Source organism: Podarcis tiliguerta (assembly GCF_965153285.1).
Source record: "Podarcis tiliguerta genome assembly, chromosome: 3".
Taxonomy (NCBI): Eukaryota; Metazoa; Chordata; class Lepidosauria; order Squamata; family Lacertidae; genus Podarcis; species Podarcis tiliguerta.
In genome coordinates, this window is record NC_139536.1 from 8374340 (window position 1) to 8391883 (window position 17544).

The 17544-nt window shown below is 44.8% G+C and overlaps 1 protein-coding gene and 1 long non-coding RNA gene across 3 annotated transcripts in view; both read right to left on the minus strand.

The window, feature by feature from the left end:
* REL (REL proto-oncogene, NF-kB subunit) overlaps positions 1 to 8538 on the minus strand; it is a 55391-nt gene extending 46853 nt beyond the window's left edge. Inside the window, exon 1 of one of the 2 annotated variants that reach the window (XM_083432645.1) lies at positions 8254 to 8538. In XM_083432645.1, coding sequence (XP_083288771.1) covers positions 8254 to 8260 — 7 coding nt within the window. In that variant the 5' untranslated portion in view covers positions 8261 to 8538. The remainder of the gene's footprint in view (positions 1 to 8253) is intronic. The other variant, XM_083432644.1, reaches the window with a different exon arrangement.
* The window catches only part of LOC310674052, an 81544-nt gene extending 64372 nt beyond the window's left edge, over positions 1 to 17172 (minus strand). Inside the window, exon 1 of the long non-coding RNA XR_014509360.1 lies at positions 16992 to 17172. This is a non-coding gene — a long non-coding RNA (uncharacterized lncRNA). The remainder of the gene's footprint in view (positions 1 to 16991) is intronic.
* Between the last annotated feature and the right edge of the window lie 372 nt (positions 17173 to 17544).

Consider the following 17544-nt stretch of genomic DNA (forward strand, 5'->3'; position numbering starts at 1 on the left):
AGCTCTAGCTGCTAGTTGCTCTGGAGACTGTCTGCAGAGATTATGGGAAGAATACTCTGGCCTGCGCCTCTGGCCAGGAGACCAAGGGCTGCTGAGAGGCTGCACCCTCCGGCTCCTAGGAAGACCATCAAGCCAAAGGGGAGACCAGCCTGGCAACACCTGTTGGGCAGAGATGGTACAACTGCTCTAAGGCTTGCTGTGTTCTCCTCTCCCCATTCCTCCTTTCCGATTGCATCTGTTGGTGAGCAATATTAACAGACCCTTTTTAACCCTCTCAGTGTCCATGTAGAATAAAAGGTAAAGGTACCCCTTAGGTCCAGTCACGGACGACTCTGGGGTTGCTCGCTCATCTCGCTCTATAGACCGAGGGAGATGGCGTTTGTCCGCACCAGAGCAGCACACAGAAACACCGTTTACCTTCCCTGCCAGAGCGGGGATTTGAACTGCTGACCTTCTGATCGGCAAGTCCTAGGCTCTATGGTTTAGACCACAGCACCACCCGCGTCCCCCCATGTAGCATAGTTGAAATGTGGTTTATTCTCTAGTAGTCACATCTGCATATCAGTCCTGGAGTCTCTGGGGAAACCGTTGTACATGGGGAGCTCAGGAACTGAGTGATGATAACTAGGTTCCAAAGATCCAGGTGGAGGTATCAAAAGAAACTCATAAGAAGATCAGAGAGATCACTGATCCTTCTAGGCCAGTATTGTCTACACTGGCTAGCAACACTATCCAGGGGTTCAGACAGGGAGTCTCTCCCAACTGGAGGCTGAGATTTTGTATTGCTGGCCGAGAAGAATAAGAGTTTGAAGAGTTTTGGATTTGATATCCCGCTTTATCACTACCCGAAGGAGTCTCAAAGCGGCTAACATTCTCCTTTCCCTTCCTCCCCCACAACAAACACTCTGTGAGGTGAGTGGGGCTGAGAGACTTCAGAGAAGTGTGACTGGACCAAGGTCACCCAGCAGCTGCATGTGGAGGAGCCGAGACGTGAACCCAGCTCCCCAGATTACGAGTCCACCGCTCTTAACCACTACACCACACTGGCTCTCAATAATAATAGACATAATTGGGGGCAAATACTGCACATAGTCATAGTCAAAGGGACCCAAGTTCCTCAATGAATCAGTATGATACGAGAGAGAGATAGAGAGAGAGAGGGATAGATAGATAGATGATAGATAGATAGATGATAGATAGATAGATAGATTAGATAGATAGATAGATGATATAGATGATAGATATAGATATAGATAGATGATAGATAGATAGATAGATAGATAGATAGATAGATATAGATAGACAGATAGATAGATGATAGATGATAGATGATATAGATAGATAGATAGATTAGATAGATAGATAGATGATAGATAGATAGATGATAGATAGATGATAGATAGATAGATAGATGATAGATAGATAGACGATAGATAGATGATATAGATATAGATATAGATATAGATAGATGATAGGTAGATAGATAGGTAGGTAGGTAGATCGATAGATAGATAGATAGATAGATAGATAGATGATGATAGATAGATAGATAGATGATAGATAGATATAGATGATAGATTAGATAGATAGATAGATAGATAGATGATATAGATAGATAGATGATATAGATAGATAGATGATAGATAGATGATAGATAGATAGATAGATAGACAGATATAGATAGATATAGATAGAGAGAGAGAGAGAGAGAGAGATATAGATAGATGATAGATAGATAGATAGATAGATAGATAGACAGATATAGATTTATTGGCATTTTGCACAGCCCCCCTAGCAAAATTTCATCAATAACAAATCTGAACAGAAGCGCCTTGAAAGCAATAGTCCACTATTGTATATTTCCACCACTCCCACATATAAACGGTACTTGGTGGCAGCCAGCAACCTAAACTGCACATCTAGTGTTACTGTGTGAAATTTCTAAATGGAGCAGTGAAGAAAATAACAGTGGAATGAGGATCTCCTTCCCGCCCCCAAAACGTGTGCAGCATGTGATATTCATTTGCATGCGGTATATCTGATGTGCAAAGAACTTTGCATGTTTACAACAACTCTCACAAGATATGAGGCAACGTGTCTCTCTGAGCAATTCCACACCTCCTACCCAGAGGTTAGGGCGATTTAAAAGTACTCCCACCACAAGTAACAACCTGGCCCTGTAATAATTCGAGGCGTTTTGCTCATCGGAGTGATGGCGATGATGCACAGCAGGCTTGAGTTCTAACCCCCACCCACAACATGTGAGGAAGTTAGCATTGTAGTTTGTGACAAGGGTTAGGCTGAAAGGCTAGATATTTTTTAATGCCAAGAGGTAAAAGCAGTGCATCTCTGTTTCAGAAAACTGTCCTTGTTTTTCCTAGCGAACTTTAGAAAGAGGGGTGGATACAATCCTGGTGAATATGGAGTGTCGTTTTTTCCCCAGAAGCTGGGGACAACCCTTTAGAAACAGAACCAAACACAGCTACGAAGTGCAGTAACCTTATTCCTGTCTGAAAGAAGGAAGCAGTGCTATTAATACACTCATTCAAACACTAACTCTCAGGGCAAACAGCTGACATGCTGCTAACGAAGGCTGTGGATATAAGAGTGCATGGCCCTTTGGTGTTGCAATTTGCACGGTGCATTTAATGCGCTTTGCTGCTTGTGAGCCTGTGTGCGATAACCTGCTGCATCTTATGGATAGAAGAGGCAAGACAAAGGACTTTTAAATCGTTTTCATCATCGAAAAATGAGAGGCGCAGTGGCTCAGGTAGGGTGCCCAGGTCTTAGACCATATGTTAGCCTTGCAGGATGGAGCAAAATCTCAGGATGAGGGGCTAAGACTGAGGATTGGCTTAAAAGCATAAGAGCATAAGAAGCACCCTGCTGGACTGAACCAAAGGCCCATGTAGTCCAACATGGCTCAGTTGGTTAGAGCACAGAGCTGTTAGCGCCAAGGTTGCAGGTTCGATCCCAGTATGGGACAGCCACAAATTCCTGCATTGCTGAGAGTTGGACTAGATGATCCTCAGGGTCCCTTCCAACTCTATAATTCTATTATAGGGAGCTGGGCATGTTAGCCTGGAGAAGAGGAGGTTAAGGGGTGATATGATAGCCATGTTCAAATATATAAAAGGATGTCACATAGAGGAGGGAGGGAGGTTGTTTTCTGCTGCTCCAGAGAAGCGGACACGGAGCAATGGATCCAAACTACAAGAAAGAAGATTCCACCTAAGCATTAGGAAGAACTTCCTGACAGTAAGAGCTGTTCGACAGTGGAATTTGCTGCCAAGGAGTGTGGTGGAGTCTCCTTCATTGGAGGTCTTTAAGCAGAGGCTTGACAACCATATGTCAGGAGTGCTCTGATGGTGTTTCCTGCTTGGCAGGGGGTTGGACTCGATGGCCCTTGTGGTCTCTTCCAACTCTATGATTCTATGATTCTATTATTTTCTTCCCCAACCAGATGGCAACACCCACAAACAGGACATAAAGCACAACACCACCCTTCTGTTTATCGTCCCCAGGAACTGGAATTCGTAGGCATATTGATCCTAATACTGTGGGTAAGATATTGGCTTCATAAGTGCAGCAGCAATGGATTGCCTTATGCTAAACTCCCTGACTCACCAGTTGCCATCCTAATGCCTCCACAACTAGGTTTCATCCTTATGAATATAGCAAAATATATTTCTGGAACTTACGTTTTTACCTGTGTGTTGTTGTTTTTCCTTGTTTTAAACACCATATTATTTGACTGATAAATTGTTTTGTTGATTGTTTTGTAAACTGCTTTGTGACCGTCTATGGTGAAAAGCGGTCTGTAAATATTATTAATAAATAACAGATAATAATAATAATACCAAAAAACACACCCACCCACCCTTCACTAAGCTCCTCTCCTAATTTGCTGGGCATCACCCGTCATTTCCCAAACTCCTTCCCCTTAGATTCTCAAGGTCTGAAACTCCAGGAAACCTGGAGTAGCTTAAAACTACTTGGAAGTAATCCACTCTGACGCCTAAACGCTAAACTTTTCTTATATTCCCAGAAGTGGAAGAGACGGCTGGGATTGCTCAACGGCGGGGGCCAAGCCCTCTGCTCACATCTACCAAGGGCTGAGTCTCCAATTTTTTTTGGGGGGGGGGGGAACGAGACGCAAAAAACAAAAGCCTTGCTTCAAACTAAATCCTGAACTCACTTTTTACCTCAGTCATTCCACAGAGCTTGACAGCAGAGCCACACCCTTCCTGTAAGGCGGGGGGAATAGTACACCGATGCATAACCAAAACAAAACCATAAAGTTAAAGCAGCCGTCCTCCGCCGCTCTGAGACTCAGCTACTTCCTTCATGAGGCTCAGTTACTTCCTCCAAGGTGTTTCGCCTCTTCCTCTGTGACACTGGTTCCCTCACCTTTTTTTGTTCAGAGCTGTTGCATCAAGTGGCAGGCAGGGTGAGGCTGGCGGGGGACGACACCCTCTCCAAATCCTCTCCTACTGCATTAAACCACTGCCTTCCTTATTTCTCTCACAGCAGGCAAGTGGACTGGCAGGAGGCAAATCTCCCACACAAGGCAACTGGACTGGACAGCATCAGCAGAAAAAGGACACTCTGTTATTTTCTGACTTGGTTTTCATGAATTGGTGACAGTCATCAAGTTGTTTTGCTTCTATCCAAGCTGGAAGCCATCCACAGGGTTTATTTATTTACTAAATTTGTATACCGCTCTGCAGTTCACAACACAAAACTACCATTAAAAAAATTAAATACATAATAAAAACAAAAAACATGGGGCAAAAGGCCAAGGATAAAATATAAAATACTTACAGATGTAAAAGATAGAGGCAAGTTTGCCCTACCAAACCTTAAATTGTATTATGAATCTGCTTGTTTGGTATGGATCAGGGACTGGATGAGATTGGATAAGCAAGAGGCATTAGAACTAGAAGGACATGATAACAGATTTGGAGGTCACACATACTTATGGTATGGGAAAGGAAAGGTTCATAGAAGTTTTCACAACCATATAATCAGGAAATCACTAATGAGAGTATGGGAGAGATACAAAAACAAGTAAAACCAAATTATCTCCTGTCCCCAACACATTTAAAATGGCATCAGATGCCAATCAGCCAATGAGGGACGCTGTCGCTTGGTGCCTAAAGGTATATAATAAAGATGTATAATTTAAAAACCAGAGGAAGGGAGAGACAGCGTTTATCTCCTGCACACACTGTAGAACATCAGATGTGCACAAATTTCTTGCGAAATTAAATTAAAAATTATGGGTTTTTTTCCCTCTTGATCGTTATCATCTAGCATTTGCCACAAGACATCTGGTCTGTGTGACGAATACCAAGTCAAATGAGTGAATCCTACCCAGACAGAGTCTGGTGACGTGAACTGTGATGCCTCATAACTTCATGAATTTCTCTAAAAGTCATATTTTCCCAAAGGTTCATAAGCAGGCTGTTTGTATCCTCATTCCCAAAGACTTGAGATGAGTTGTTGTTGTTGTTGTTGTTGTTGTTGTGCCAGTTACAGAGAAGGGGAGCCCTCCCAGCTCATCAATTGTTGGCTTATCAATACTTTTCATTTGGTGTCCTTACTATGTATGGTAGTATAAGACATTTAAAGTCCACAACTTTCCCAAATGGCTCCTGGGGAACCACAGCTTTGTTTCTAGGAAATGTATGTCCTCAATCTTAGGAATGGTATTTAGGCAGAAGGTCAAGAGGAGAGCTTTACTTGGAATGCAGTTGAGGAAGTATTAAGGTTTCAGTGCTGATTGATCTGTTGTTGGCTTGACAATTACTGACTTATCCTGCTATGAACCTGAGCCTGCATAGCCAATTATGGCTTTATATTTTCCAACCTCACTCTCTTCATATTTTCTCTTTTGCATTCAAAATAATAAAAATTAGAAATGAAAACATTACACGGGCAAAGTTGTGGCTTGGACTGAATTATTTCAAACTGTGTTGTTGTTTTTTAAATCAACCACACGGACACGTAAAGGCTGCCTTTCCAAGTATGTATATACGGAAGTAAATTCCCTTGAAGTTAGTGGCAATTGAATGTAAGTAAATGTGACTCTCCACACACCACAGTGAGGGGAAATCCTAGTTGATCCCTTTTCTCTCTGTGGTGTGTAAATACATGCCAAGTAAAAGCCAAGTGATGGGAAGAAGAGATTTAGCACAGCAATAGCTGAAATCAGGCAGTAACCACAGAATGCCAGCACTGCCTGAGGAGACTGTCTCAACATAGGAGTGAGAAAATATATTTTAAAGTGGGTGGAATACAACATGCTCGGAAGGCTTGCTCTTGCACACGGACAAGGTTCTAAAGAACATTTGTTGTACGAATTGACAAACTACAAGAAAGAAGATTCCACCTAAACATTAGGAAAAACTTCCTGACAGTAAGAGCTGTTTGACAGTGGAATTTGCTGCCAAGGAGTGTGGTGGAGTCTCCTTCTTTGGAGGTCTTTAAAGCAGAGGCTTGACAACCATATGTCAGGAGTGCTCTGATGGTGTTTCCTGCTTGGCAGGGGGTTGGACTCGATGGCCCTTGTGGTCTCTTCCAACTCTATGATTCTATGATTCTACAAGCAGCAAAAACTACAGCAACAAAACTACCAGCAAAGCATCTCTCATGGGGTTATCAGCATCCATCCCTTTTAAAATAATGTATGCCCCATTAATTCATTGTTAGGGATGAAGGTGGTGCTGTGGGTTAAACCACAGAGCCTAGGACTTGCCAATCAGAAGGTCGGCGGTTTGAATCCCCACAATGGGGTGAGCTCCTGTTGCTCAGTCCCTGCTCCTGCCAACCTAGCAGTTCGAAAGGAAGTCAAAGTGCAAGTAGATAAATAGGTACCACTCCGGCGCGAAGGTAAAAGGCGTTTCCGTGTGCTGCTCTGGTTCGCCAGAAGCGGCTTAGTCATGTTAGCCATATTGGCCTCGGCCAATAAAGCGAGATGAGCGCCGCAACCCCAGAGTCGGTCACGACTGGACCTAATGGTCAGGGGTCCCTTTACCTTTTCATTGTTATAGTTATAGTTGTCATTCAGTGGGGGTTGGACTTGAGGGAGCTGGTGGCCACACACGTCTCAGAGCTGGCTGTTACAGCACAGCGGCAAAAAGAGCTTATTCTACACTTAAAATCCCTGCTTCAGTTCAGGAGGTGGCCTGTCCGCACAAACCCCTTACCTGCAATGAGGCTGTGATGTGCTGAGTCTGACCCGCCTTACAGGTAAGGATTACGAAGATAATGCATGCAAAGCACTTCCAGGTATCTAAAGCCTTGCCTAAATGCTGCAACAGCAAAAAGCCTGGAGGGCTGGAGTTGACACATCCCTGCCTTAAGGAAAACCTTCACAACAGCCTCCTAGATCAGGCCACTGGTCCATTCAGCATCCTGTTCTTCTCACAGTAGCCAGACAGATTCCTGTGGGAAGCCTGAAAGAATACTCTAGGGCCCAACAACACTTGCAGTTCTCAGCTACTGGTATTCAGAGAAATATTGCCTCGACTTTTGAGGTAGAGCCCAGCCACCACGGCAAACAGCCACAAGAGACGGTGGCACCATTTTTAAGGCTGTGAGAAGATGCCACGAGCCAAATTTCATCTCCAACCACTTCATCTCCAGATCAAGAGAAGCTACAGGTGCTTAATGCTGTGAACCACCCTGAAATCTACAGATGAATTATTATTATTATTATTAGAGCTTTGCCTCTGGCTCTTGTGTTCTTCCACAGAGCAAGCCAAACATCTCAGTCAATAGAGCAGGAGACTCCTAACCTCACAGTCGTGGGTTCGAGTCCCACCGTCAGGCCAAAGATTCCTGCTTGCACAAGGTGAGCCTTGTGGTCCCTTCCAGATGTGCAGTTCTGTGATGTGGCAACATGAACCGCTGCATCTCACAGACTGGATGATCGCCCTCCAAAGAGCTGTGCTTCTTTCTTTCTCTCTCTCTCTCTCAGACTGAGGTGGGGAAAGTGTGTTTGCGCGTGTGTCTGCTAACATGCAAAAAAAAAAAAATTGTTCTGAGTCATACCACCTTCTTAGAATTTATTTTCATTATTACTGCAGCTCAGGTCTCTGGCAGAGAGAGAGAGAGAGAGAAAGAGAGAGAGAGAGAGAGAGGTGTCTTTCCCAGCCGGGACATTCTGCGCGCAAAATTTGGGCTCCTGCCCCGCGGAGATGCGCCAAAAAGATCACTTCCAGGGCTGATTTCCTTCAGATCACTTACCAGCCATGGCGCTGCTTCCTCCCGCTGGCGTTGTCTGCCCGACCGGGGATTGCTTTTTGCAAAGCTGTCCGTCTCGCAGGCTGCAGCTTGTGCCTTCCGATCTTTCTGTTTCTGGTCTGGGCTGCTGTCGCCGGACTCCAGCTGCTACTACTACTATCCCTCCCTCCACCCCCCTACCCCGCACAGGGCTGGGAATTTCCCCCGAGTGATGACGAGCCTTTTGGGAGGCTGGCCCCGAGGTGACGTACTTGCCCGCCTCCTCCTCCAAAAGCGCCTTAGACAGCCCAGAAACCTCAACACCTCCTTTGCTGCCTTCTCACTTGGCGTGCCGGTGAGGTCAGAACCCCACAGCCCAGCCCATAACCTTTCTTTTCTGAATGTCAAGTTAGGGGAGCCCCCCCTTTGTGATCCTCTCCCCCCCCATCAGCTTTGAAGCAAATATGCTAAAACTCTGGTGTCATCATGAATGCTTAATATGAGAGCAACCCTTTATTTTCTTTTTTAAAAAAATACTTTTTATTAAATTTTCCATTTTAACAATCCAATCAAATCACATTAAGTATTCCAAATTATACAAATGCATATCATATAGTCCAAATATTCTGACAAAAGCAACCCCTTTTTTTCACACAGTGGGGACAGAAATCCATTTCTGCTTGGGGGGGGGGCAGTTGATCCAGGAAAAAGACAGGGGTGGCTATTTTATTTAATTCATTTATTATTCACCAACTGTAAAGGAGATGAATTTATTTGACCCTATCTACATCAAGCTATATACTTATCACCAAACTCCAAATATAATTGTACATTGTATTAATTAACATTATTTTTTAAATATATTAGTGGCCATGTGATAATTTTAGCTTGTAAATTTTATTGTTTAATGTCTTGACTTGTATATTAAGGTACTTTTGTAGCCTTTATAAATGTTTTAAGTTTTTTGTATCAATCCTGTATATTTTCTTTTAATTGTTGAATGATTCTGTATACATTGCGGCAGCCTTTGGCTATGTGAAATAAAACTGACTGAGAATTTATATTCATTTATCCCACCCTCCAGAATTTTTCCTCCCAGGGCAGCTCGCATATTGCATTTGACCACATTCAAATGATTAAAAAATACCAATTAAAATAGGAGCACCAATAAATCGCAACAGCAGCAGAAGAGCACATTTTGCAGCTTGCATTGCATCCTTCAGTAGCTGGACGGCAGAGTTATTTTGGATGGCTGGGAGGTTACTGATTCCCAGAGGGAGACATTTTGGAGTGATCTTGCCTCTACACCTGTTGCAGCTCCAGTTGGAGGCAACCCAGCGCAGTTACCAAGGTGGTTTGTGGGATCATTTTCACCTTATGCAATCAGAGGACGCGGATGAGGTGGCAATGCATCGCCCCCCCCCGTCCCTCCCGGCTTATCAAATCTTGCAGACAGGGAGCCAACTGGTTGGTTCTGGACCCTTTAGAATACAACAGCCAGTTGCCAATACCCCCATTTAGTGGGACGCAAGAGGTGCTGTTGTCTAAACCACTCAGCCTCTTGGGCTTGCCGATCAGAAGGTTGGCGGTTCGAATCCCCGTGACGGGGTGAGCTCCCGTTGCTCGGTCCCAGCTCCTGCCAACCTAGCAGTTCAAAAGCATGCCAGCTCAAGTAGATAAATAGGTACCACTGCGGCGGGAAGGTAAACAGCGTTTCCATGCACTCTGGTTTCTGTTGCGCCAGAAGCGGTTTAGTCATGCTGGCCACATGAGCCAGAAAGCTCTCTGTGGACAAACGCCAGCTCCCTTGGCCTGAAAGCAAGATGAGTGCCACAACCCCATAGTCGCCTTTGAGTGGACTTAACCGTCCAGGGGTCCTTTACTTTTATCTTACCTTACCTCCGTTTTAAAGGAAGGTGGTGGAAAAGACCATGGTGGGGCAGCTGTAGGCATTCTAGGAAGACACAGATTATTTACATTCATTCTGTTACAAGAATTTTAAGGTCATATATATATATATATATATATATATATATATTCATAACTGTATATATAAACCACATGTCTGAAACCCCACAGAACAAATGGACCTCCAATATTTCTCTGCAAGGTCAAAGTGGGAAATCTCCCCATTGTCTCTTTCCTCACAAATCCTGTCCTCACAAACCCTGTCTTAAGGGCACATTCAAGATATGAACAGGGTGTGAGCCTGTGACCTGTGACCTAGATTCCGGAATTAAGTAGTTATAATAACAAAAGAGTGTCCAAAAAACCCAGATAATGCAATCGGGTAACTTGCCAGACAGGAGATAAACAACGCACTCAGATTTCTGTTGTAGACCGCCTTTTCTGTGACGTAGATATGATGTATCGGGGGGGGGGTCTTGGGCTACACCCCTTCTGTGACGGGCAATTTAAAATGTCTATATAAGGGCATGCGCGCATGACTTTGGGTCCACCTCGTCTCTCCTGCGTGTGGGGGAACACCCTGTTGCAACAGTTAATAAAGATCAGGCTTACTAGCTGCTTTGCTTCTCAATATTCTCTGGTTGGGGTTGATCTCTGTTATTTTCTCCTACCGACAGAGAACCTACAAAAGGACTCTATATGGGCTCTTGGGTACCCCATAAGGGAAAAGGAGCAGTTTTTTTCTTATAACAATTCCAGTCTGGGTTCAAGCCTGGCTATGGAACTGAGTCGCCCCTGGTCACCCTGGTGGATGACCTCTGCAGACATTGTGGGCAGTGGAACCTTGCTCCTGGTTAATCCACAACTGAATTATTGTTATCTTGAGACAGCTAGCAACTGGGGGGGGGGGGAGAGAGAGAGAGACTGATCCTGGCAAGAAACTAATCCTGGCATCGTGCTTATATGCCTTTGAGAATTGCAGCTTGATCTGCAGAAATCTGGAGGTGATGCAACATCTCCTGCTATTGTCTGAGGATCAAGATGCTGTTAAAAGGCCCAGGAGCAGGGAGCCAATGAAAGAGCTAGCAGCCTCTAGCTCTCACTTTGCCTCAAAACCCTCAGTTCTTTGAAGTGTGACAGTGACCTTTTTTAAAAGAAGAAGAAGAAGAAGCTGTCAAAGGTGACTCAGTGAGATAATAGTTAGAAGATGGGCATGCAAGTCCCTTGTTGGGATGACATTATCACACACACACCCTTTTTTGTTTTTTGCTTGTTTTAATCCAGCAAGTAACAAGAAACCACAGCCTGTGGCTTTGCTCTTTAGAGATGTGCAGCTGAAAGGCAAGAGCAAGAAAAGATTTGGCATTGCACAAGATGCAGTGCCAAAGAAGCCCATGTCACAGTGGTCCTCTTGGCTTCCATCATGGGATTGGTTATGTTCACACTGGTAGTTTCTGAAGGCACATCCACACAACATTAGCTGCAATTCATATGGTCTATGGTCTCTGTGTGTGGTTTGGGAGCTGCATGGTCAGGGGAAAAACATTGCTGTCCAGGGTTGTAAAGACTGCGGAGAGAATAATTGGGTGCACTCTTCCCACCTTAGATCAAATCTACACTTCCAGGCGTCATAAGAAAGCTGCAGAGATAGTGCAGGATAGTGCGCACCCTGGAAAGAATCTCTTTCAGCTCCTGCCTTCTGGAAGAAGGTACAGGGTTATAAAGACTAGGACTAGCTGCCTGAGAAACAGTTTCTATCCAAATGCAATTTTGGTATTAAACGCAGTGTAAGGTAGTCTCTGTGGAAGTATATTGTACTTAATTATGGGGTATCAGAGTTTTTAGGGGGTTAACCAGGCTGGGACAGCTGGAAGAGCAGGCCTGTTGGTTTTTGAATGTCTGATGTAGATTTTTTCAATTTTGTTGTTCTGTATGGGACAATGACAATAAAGATTATCGTATCGTATCAATGTGTGTGTTTTTCTTCTCAAACAAGCTTCAATCCAAGTGGTACTGCGAACATGCCCCCTTGCAGCTGTCGCACATGTGCAGAATGCAGCTTCATGGGGTTGGTGGGCGATTGCATGGGAGAAACAAGGAAGTTTATGTGCATTGGCTGGAGACATCCCTGCAGCAGGGGGAAATAACCTCACAAGAAGATCAAACCCATCCTTTCTGAAGGAAATCAGCCCTGAGTGCTCACTGGAAGGACAGATCCTGAAGCTGAGGCTCCGGTACTTTCGCCACCTCATGAGAAGAGAAGACTCCCTGGAATAAACCCTGATGCTGGGAAAGAGGGAGGGCACAAGGAGAAGGGGACGACAGAGGACGAGACGGTTGGACAGTGTTCTCGAAGCTACCAGCATGAGTTTGACCAAACTGCAGGAGGCAGTGGAAGACAGAGGTGCCTGGTGTGCTCTGGTCCATGGGGTCATGAAGAGTCAGACACGACTAAACGACTAAACAACAACAATATAATATAATATACCGTATTTTTCGCCCTATAGGACACACTTTTTCCCCTCCAAAAATGAAGGGGAAATCTGTGTGCGTCCTATGGGGCGAATGCAGGCTTTCGCTGAAGCTTGGAGAGCGAGAGGGGTTGGTGCGCACCGACCCCTCTCGCTCTCCAGGCTTCAGGAAACTATCAGCAAGCCTGGGGAGCCCGCAGGAGTTCCCGCAGGCCTCCCTAGGTGCGGATAGCAGCCTGCTGCCCCGAGCGCAGGGCGCACTGAAGCAGAGCGCCCCGTGCTTCAGGCAGATATCAGCAGCCTAGGGAGGCCTGTGGGAGTTCCCGCGGGGGGGGGAGGATTCCCCCCCCCAAAAAAACTAGGTGCGTCCTATGGGCTGGTGCGTCCTATAGGGCAAAAAATACGGTAATAATAATATAATATTATATTATATTATATTATATTATATTATATTATATTATATTATATTATATTATATTATATTATAATACATAACAACATAACATAACATAACATAACGTAAAACAACACAATATAATGTAATATAATATAATATAAATTAAATTACTGGGACTTTTGATGACTGATTTTCAAATATCCTTTATAAACTTTATACATAATGAGGATGAAGCTTTTAGAGATTTCAGAGCCTTGTCTTCATTTAATCCTTATAACAACCCTGCAAGTCAGATCAGTCTAATTGTCCTCATACCGTAAATCAAGAGCTGAAGTCAAGAGATAATTGTTTTCCAGAAACCACCTACAAAGGCCAGATTCAGTCCGGGAATTCCACATTTATAGCTCTGCCTCTTATCAGCTACCATCACTTAGTGTTCCCAGTTTACAGATGAGGAACTGAAAAGGTAGAGGCTTGCCAAATATACACAAGGCCAATTTAACTGCTGTAGCTTCTCTCAAAGGCTGTGCCCACAAGAAGTTGTTTAGTGTGTATCTAGATCACTATTTCTGTGTGCTTGTTTGTGTTTCTCTGCCCACACATAAGCACTTAAAAATTTGTACCTCCCAAATCTGTCTTGATGTTTCCTATCCACATTCGTGGGGAGATGGGATGCGCTGATTTTATGTGTTGTTGCTCCCTCCGCTCAGTTTAGTACAGGCACCCCCAAACTCAGCCCTCCAGCTGTTTTGGAACTACAATTCCCATCATCCCTGACCACTGGCCCTGTTAGCTAGGAATTATGGGAGTTGTAGTCCCAAAACAGCTGGAGGGTCGAGTTTGGGGATGCCTGGTTTAGTACTTCTGGAAACTTGAGATCTGTTGTGAACATGCAAGCAGGTATTTGTTTTTATGCATTGCATGGAGAAAGTGGATGGAGAGAAGTTTTTTCCTCTCTCTCTCTCTCATAACACCAGAAGCAGAATGCTGCAAAATTCAGAACATAATATAATGGTGAGAATAGCATAGAAAAACGCATTACATGGAGCGCTTTACAATAATCCAAACGGGATGAAACCAAGGAGGTGTGTGACACTGTGGCCAAATCAGACATTGTAAGAAACAGGCACAGCTGGTGTTAGGAGGCAAATGATCCCTCTTCCAATTACTAACCATCAATTCACTAGCACTACTCTTAGCATAGAGGGACCCAGGTGGCGCTGTGGGTAAAAGCCTCAGCGTCTAGGACTTGCTGATCGAAAGGTTCCAATCCCCGCGGCGGGGTGCGCTCCCGTTGCTCGGTCCCAGCGCCTGCCAACCTAGCAGTTCGAAAGCACCCCCGGGTGCAAGTAGATAAATAGGGACCGCTTACTAGCGGGAAGGTAAACGGCGTTCCGTGTGCTGCGCTGGCTCGCCAGATGCAGCTTGTCACGCTGGCCACGTGACCCGGAAGTGTCTGCGGACAGCGCTGGCTCCCGGCCTCTTGAGTGAGATGGGCGCACAACCCTAGAGTCTGGCAAGACTGGCCCGTACGGGCAGGGGTACCTTTACCTTTACCTTTACTCTTAGCATATTCTTAATATTCCTCAGTACTGCTGTTTGGCAGTATTGGGAGTATTGGCAGTAAGGAGGAGTTGCTTGATGAGGGGAGATAAGGCTGAGAGCATCCCATGTGCCTTATCCTCTATCCTCTCTGAGGTGATCTGAGGTGAAAATGTAGTCCGAAGCAAACACACTGTTGCTGGTAATAATCCTGAGGTAAAAGAAGAAGGAAGGAAGGAAGGAAGGAAGGAAGGAAGGAAGGAAGGAAGGAAGGAAGGAAAAATGGGTCTGATAGCTCCCAGTGATGTGCAGCTTCAGGAAATCGATATACAAGGTTTGGAATAGATATAAAACATTGCTAGAACGCAAAACCCCATGGTGGCTTTCACTATTGGAGGCCTTTGCAGTGAAAAAGAAAAACATGGGAAGTGATTGGGCGACATATAAATACTTGTTGATGGAAGTGGACGATAAATTAAAGTTAAAGTCATTTGAAGAGTTGAGAGGAAAGTTAACTGATTGGTTGCAATATCACCAACTGCAAGATGTGTTTAGAGAAGACAATAAAAGAAATGGGTTTGGAAGCGTAAAATCAAAAATAGAGACAGAATTGTTGAGCAGTAAAAGGAATACACTGTCGAAAATGTGTAAGGCACACAAAGGATGAAGAGGTAAAGAGAGTTATGATTAAATGGGCCCAGGATTTGGGACATAATATTGATTTTGAAAGGTGGGGGAAATTGTGGACACACACACACACAAAAAAAAATTTAAAAATTTACTGCAACTTCCAGTCTGGCTGCTGTTACCAATAGCACCATCCAATCTTCGTACAAAGTGTTTTGCGTATTTTCCAAAAAGGATGAAAGCAAGGCTGAACCTGGGTCAGGAGGGATAATTTGCTGGTCAATAGAGGAAATATCTTTGGGAATCTTGACCCAGAAGTCATGCAGGGCCACCACAAGTGATAGATAGTATCTATCTTCCCATCCCTTGCAACCTTGGCACCAAGTGGCCAGTAGTTCACTGTTATACCGATGCCATTTGACAGGGGTATAAAACTGCCTGTATATTAACTTCAAAGCTATTCCTCTGTTCCTAGAGGAAGCGCTCCTGAGGGGAGACTTGGACCATATCAAATTCCACCCATCTTCTGCAATCACGTGATCAATAGCTTTCCCCCAGTCTTGACTGATGCAGGCCAGTGCACTCCAAGATTCTGAGGCAAGTAACTTATATAAAATCAGTATTATTGAAAAACATTGAAATCACTTAATTGTGTGTGTGTGTCTGTGTGTCTGTGTGTTTGGTTTTAAGTCCTGGGAACAGTGTACCCGATTATTTTTCCTAAACATGTGCAGACTGGCCTTGAACAGAAGCTTGGCAGGTCAATACATGTCCATGTCATATATGACACGATCTCTCATAAGGACACCCGACAGAAAGGATGGGGAAACAACCCGTTATTAATGCGCACGAAGCACAGGAAGTGATGAGCAGAGGGATATTTATAACAGCAAACAAGTTTGAGAAGATAGGAGAGTCCCAATCAGGTTCCTTGTTCCTCATAGCCCAAAAGCAGCAGAGCCTTAAACGAGATCAACCCGTGAGTTTATAGCTCAAAACACGGCTAAGTGTTACCTAGAAACAGAGAAAGCAGGCTTATAGCAGGCTATTTCGTTATCTGCCCTCTACTGCATGGCAGTGACTCCAATGTCTAATGTACAGAGATCTTTCCCAGGGCAGCTTTGCTGCCTAAGAGCCTTTTAACTGGATAGGATAGGATGGATGGCGGCTAACAGATTGAGGTTGAATCCTGACAAGACAGAAGTATTGTTTTGGGGGGACAGGAGGCGGGCTGCTTTGGAGGACTCCCTGGTCCTGAATGGGGTAACTGTGCCCCTGAAGGACCAGGTGTGCAGCCTTAGAGTCATTTTGGACTCACAGCTGTCCATGGAGGCACAGGTCAATTCTGTGTCCAGGGCAGCTGTTTACCAGCAAGCTGAGACACTATGTGCCTGCGGACTGTCTCGCCAGAGTGGTGCATGCTCTGGTTATCTCCCACTTGGACTACTGCAATGTGCTCTATGTGGGGCTATCTTTGAAGGTGACCCGGAAGCTACAACTAATCCAGAATGCGGCAGCTAGACTGGTGACTGGGAGCAGCCGCCAAGACTACATAACACCGGTCTTGAAAGACCTACATTGGCTCCCAGTATGTTCCCGAGCACAATTCAAAGTGTTGGTGCTGACCTTTAAAGCCCTAAACGGCCTCAGTCCTGTAAAGCTGAAGGAGCGTCTCCACCCCCATTGTTCTACCAGGACACTTGGGTCCAGTGCCGAGGGCCTTCTGGCAGTTCCCTCACTGTGAGAAGCCAAGTTACAGGGAACCAGGCAGAGGGCCTTCTCGGTAGTGGCGCCCTCCCTGTAGAACGCCCTCTTACCAGATGTCAAAGAGAACAACAACTACCAGACTTTTAGAAGACATCTGAAGGCAGCCCTGTTTAGAGAAGTTTTTAATGTTTGATGTATTACGGTATTTTAATATTTTGTTGGAAGCCGCCCAGAGTGGCTGGGGAAGCCCAGCCAGATGGGCGGGGTGTAAATAATAAATTATTATTATTATTATTATTATTATTATTATTATTCTATGAAACATGTCCCCTTCATGGATCACTGCCTTGCCGTGGCAAAGGGGCTTGAATAACTCAGAGAAGCTATGAGCTATGCCGTGGAGGGCCACACAAGATGGACAGGTCATAGTGGATAGCTTTGACCAAACGTGATCAACCTGGAGCAGGAACCGGCAAGCCACTCCAGTATCCCTGCCAAGAAAACTCCATGGACAAAGGCAACAGGCATATAAAAGTTATGATGCTGGAAGATGAGCCCCTCAGGTCGGAAGGTGAACATGTGTTCTCCCAGTAAGCTATGGGTTACCCCATTATAAGGGAAACCTGTTTGCGAATTCCCGGCTGCCCTTTAGCAGAAATGCTT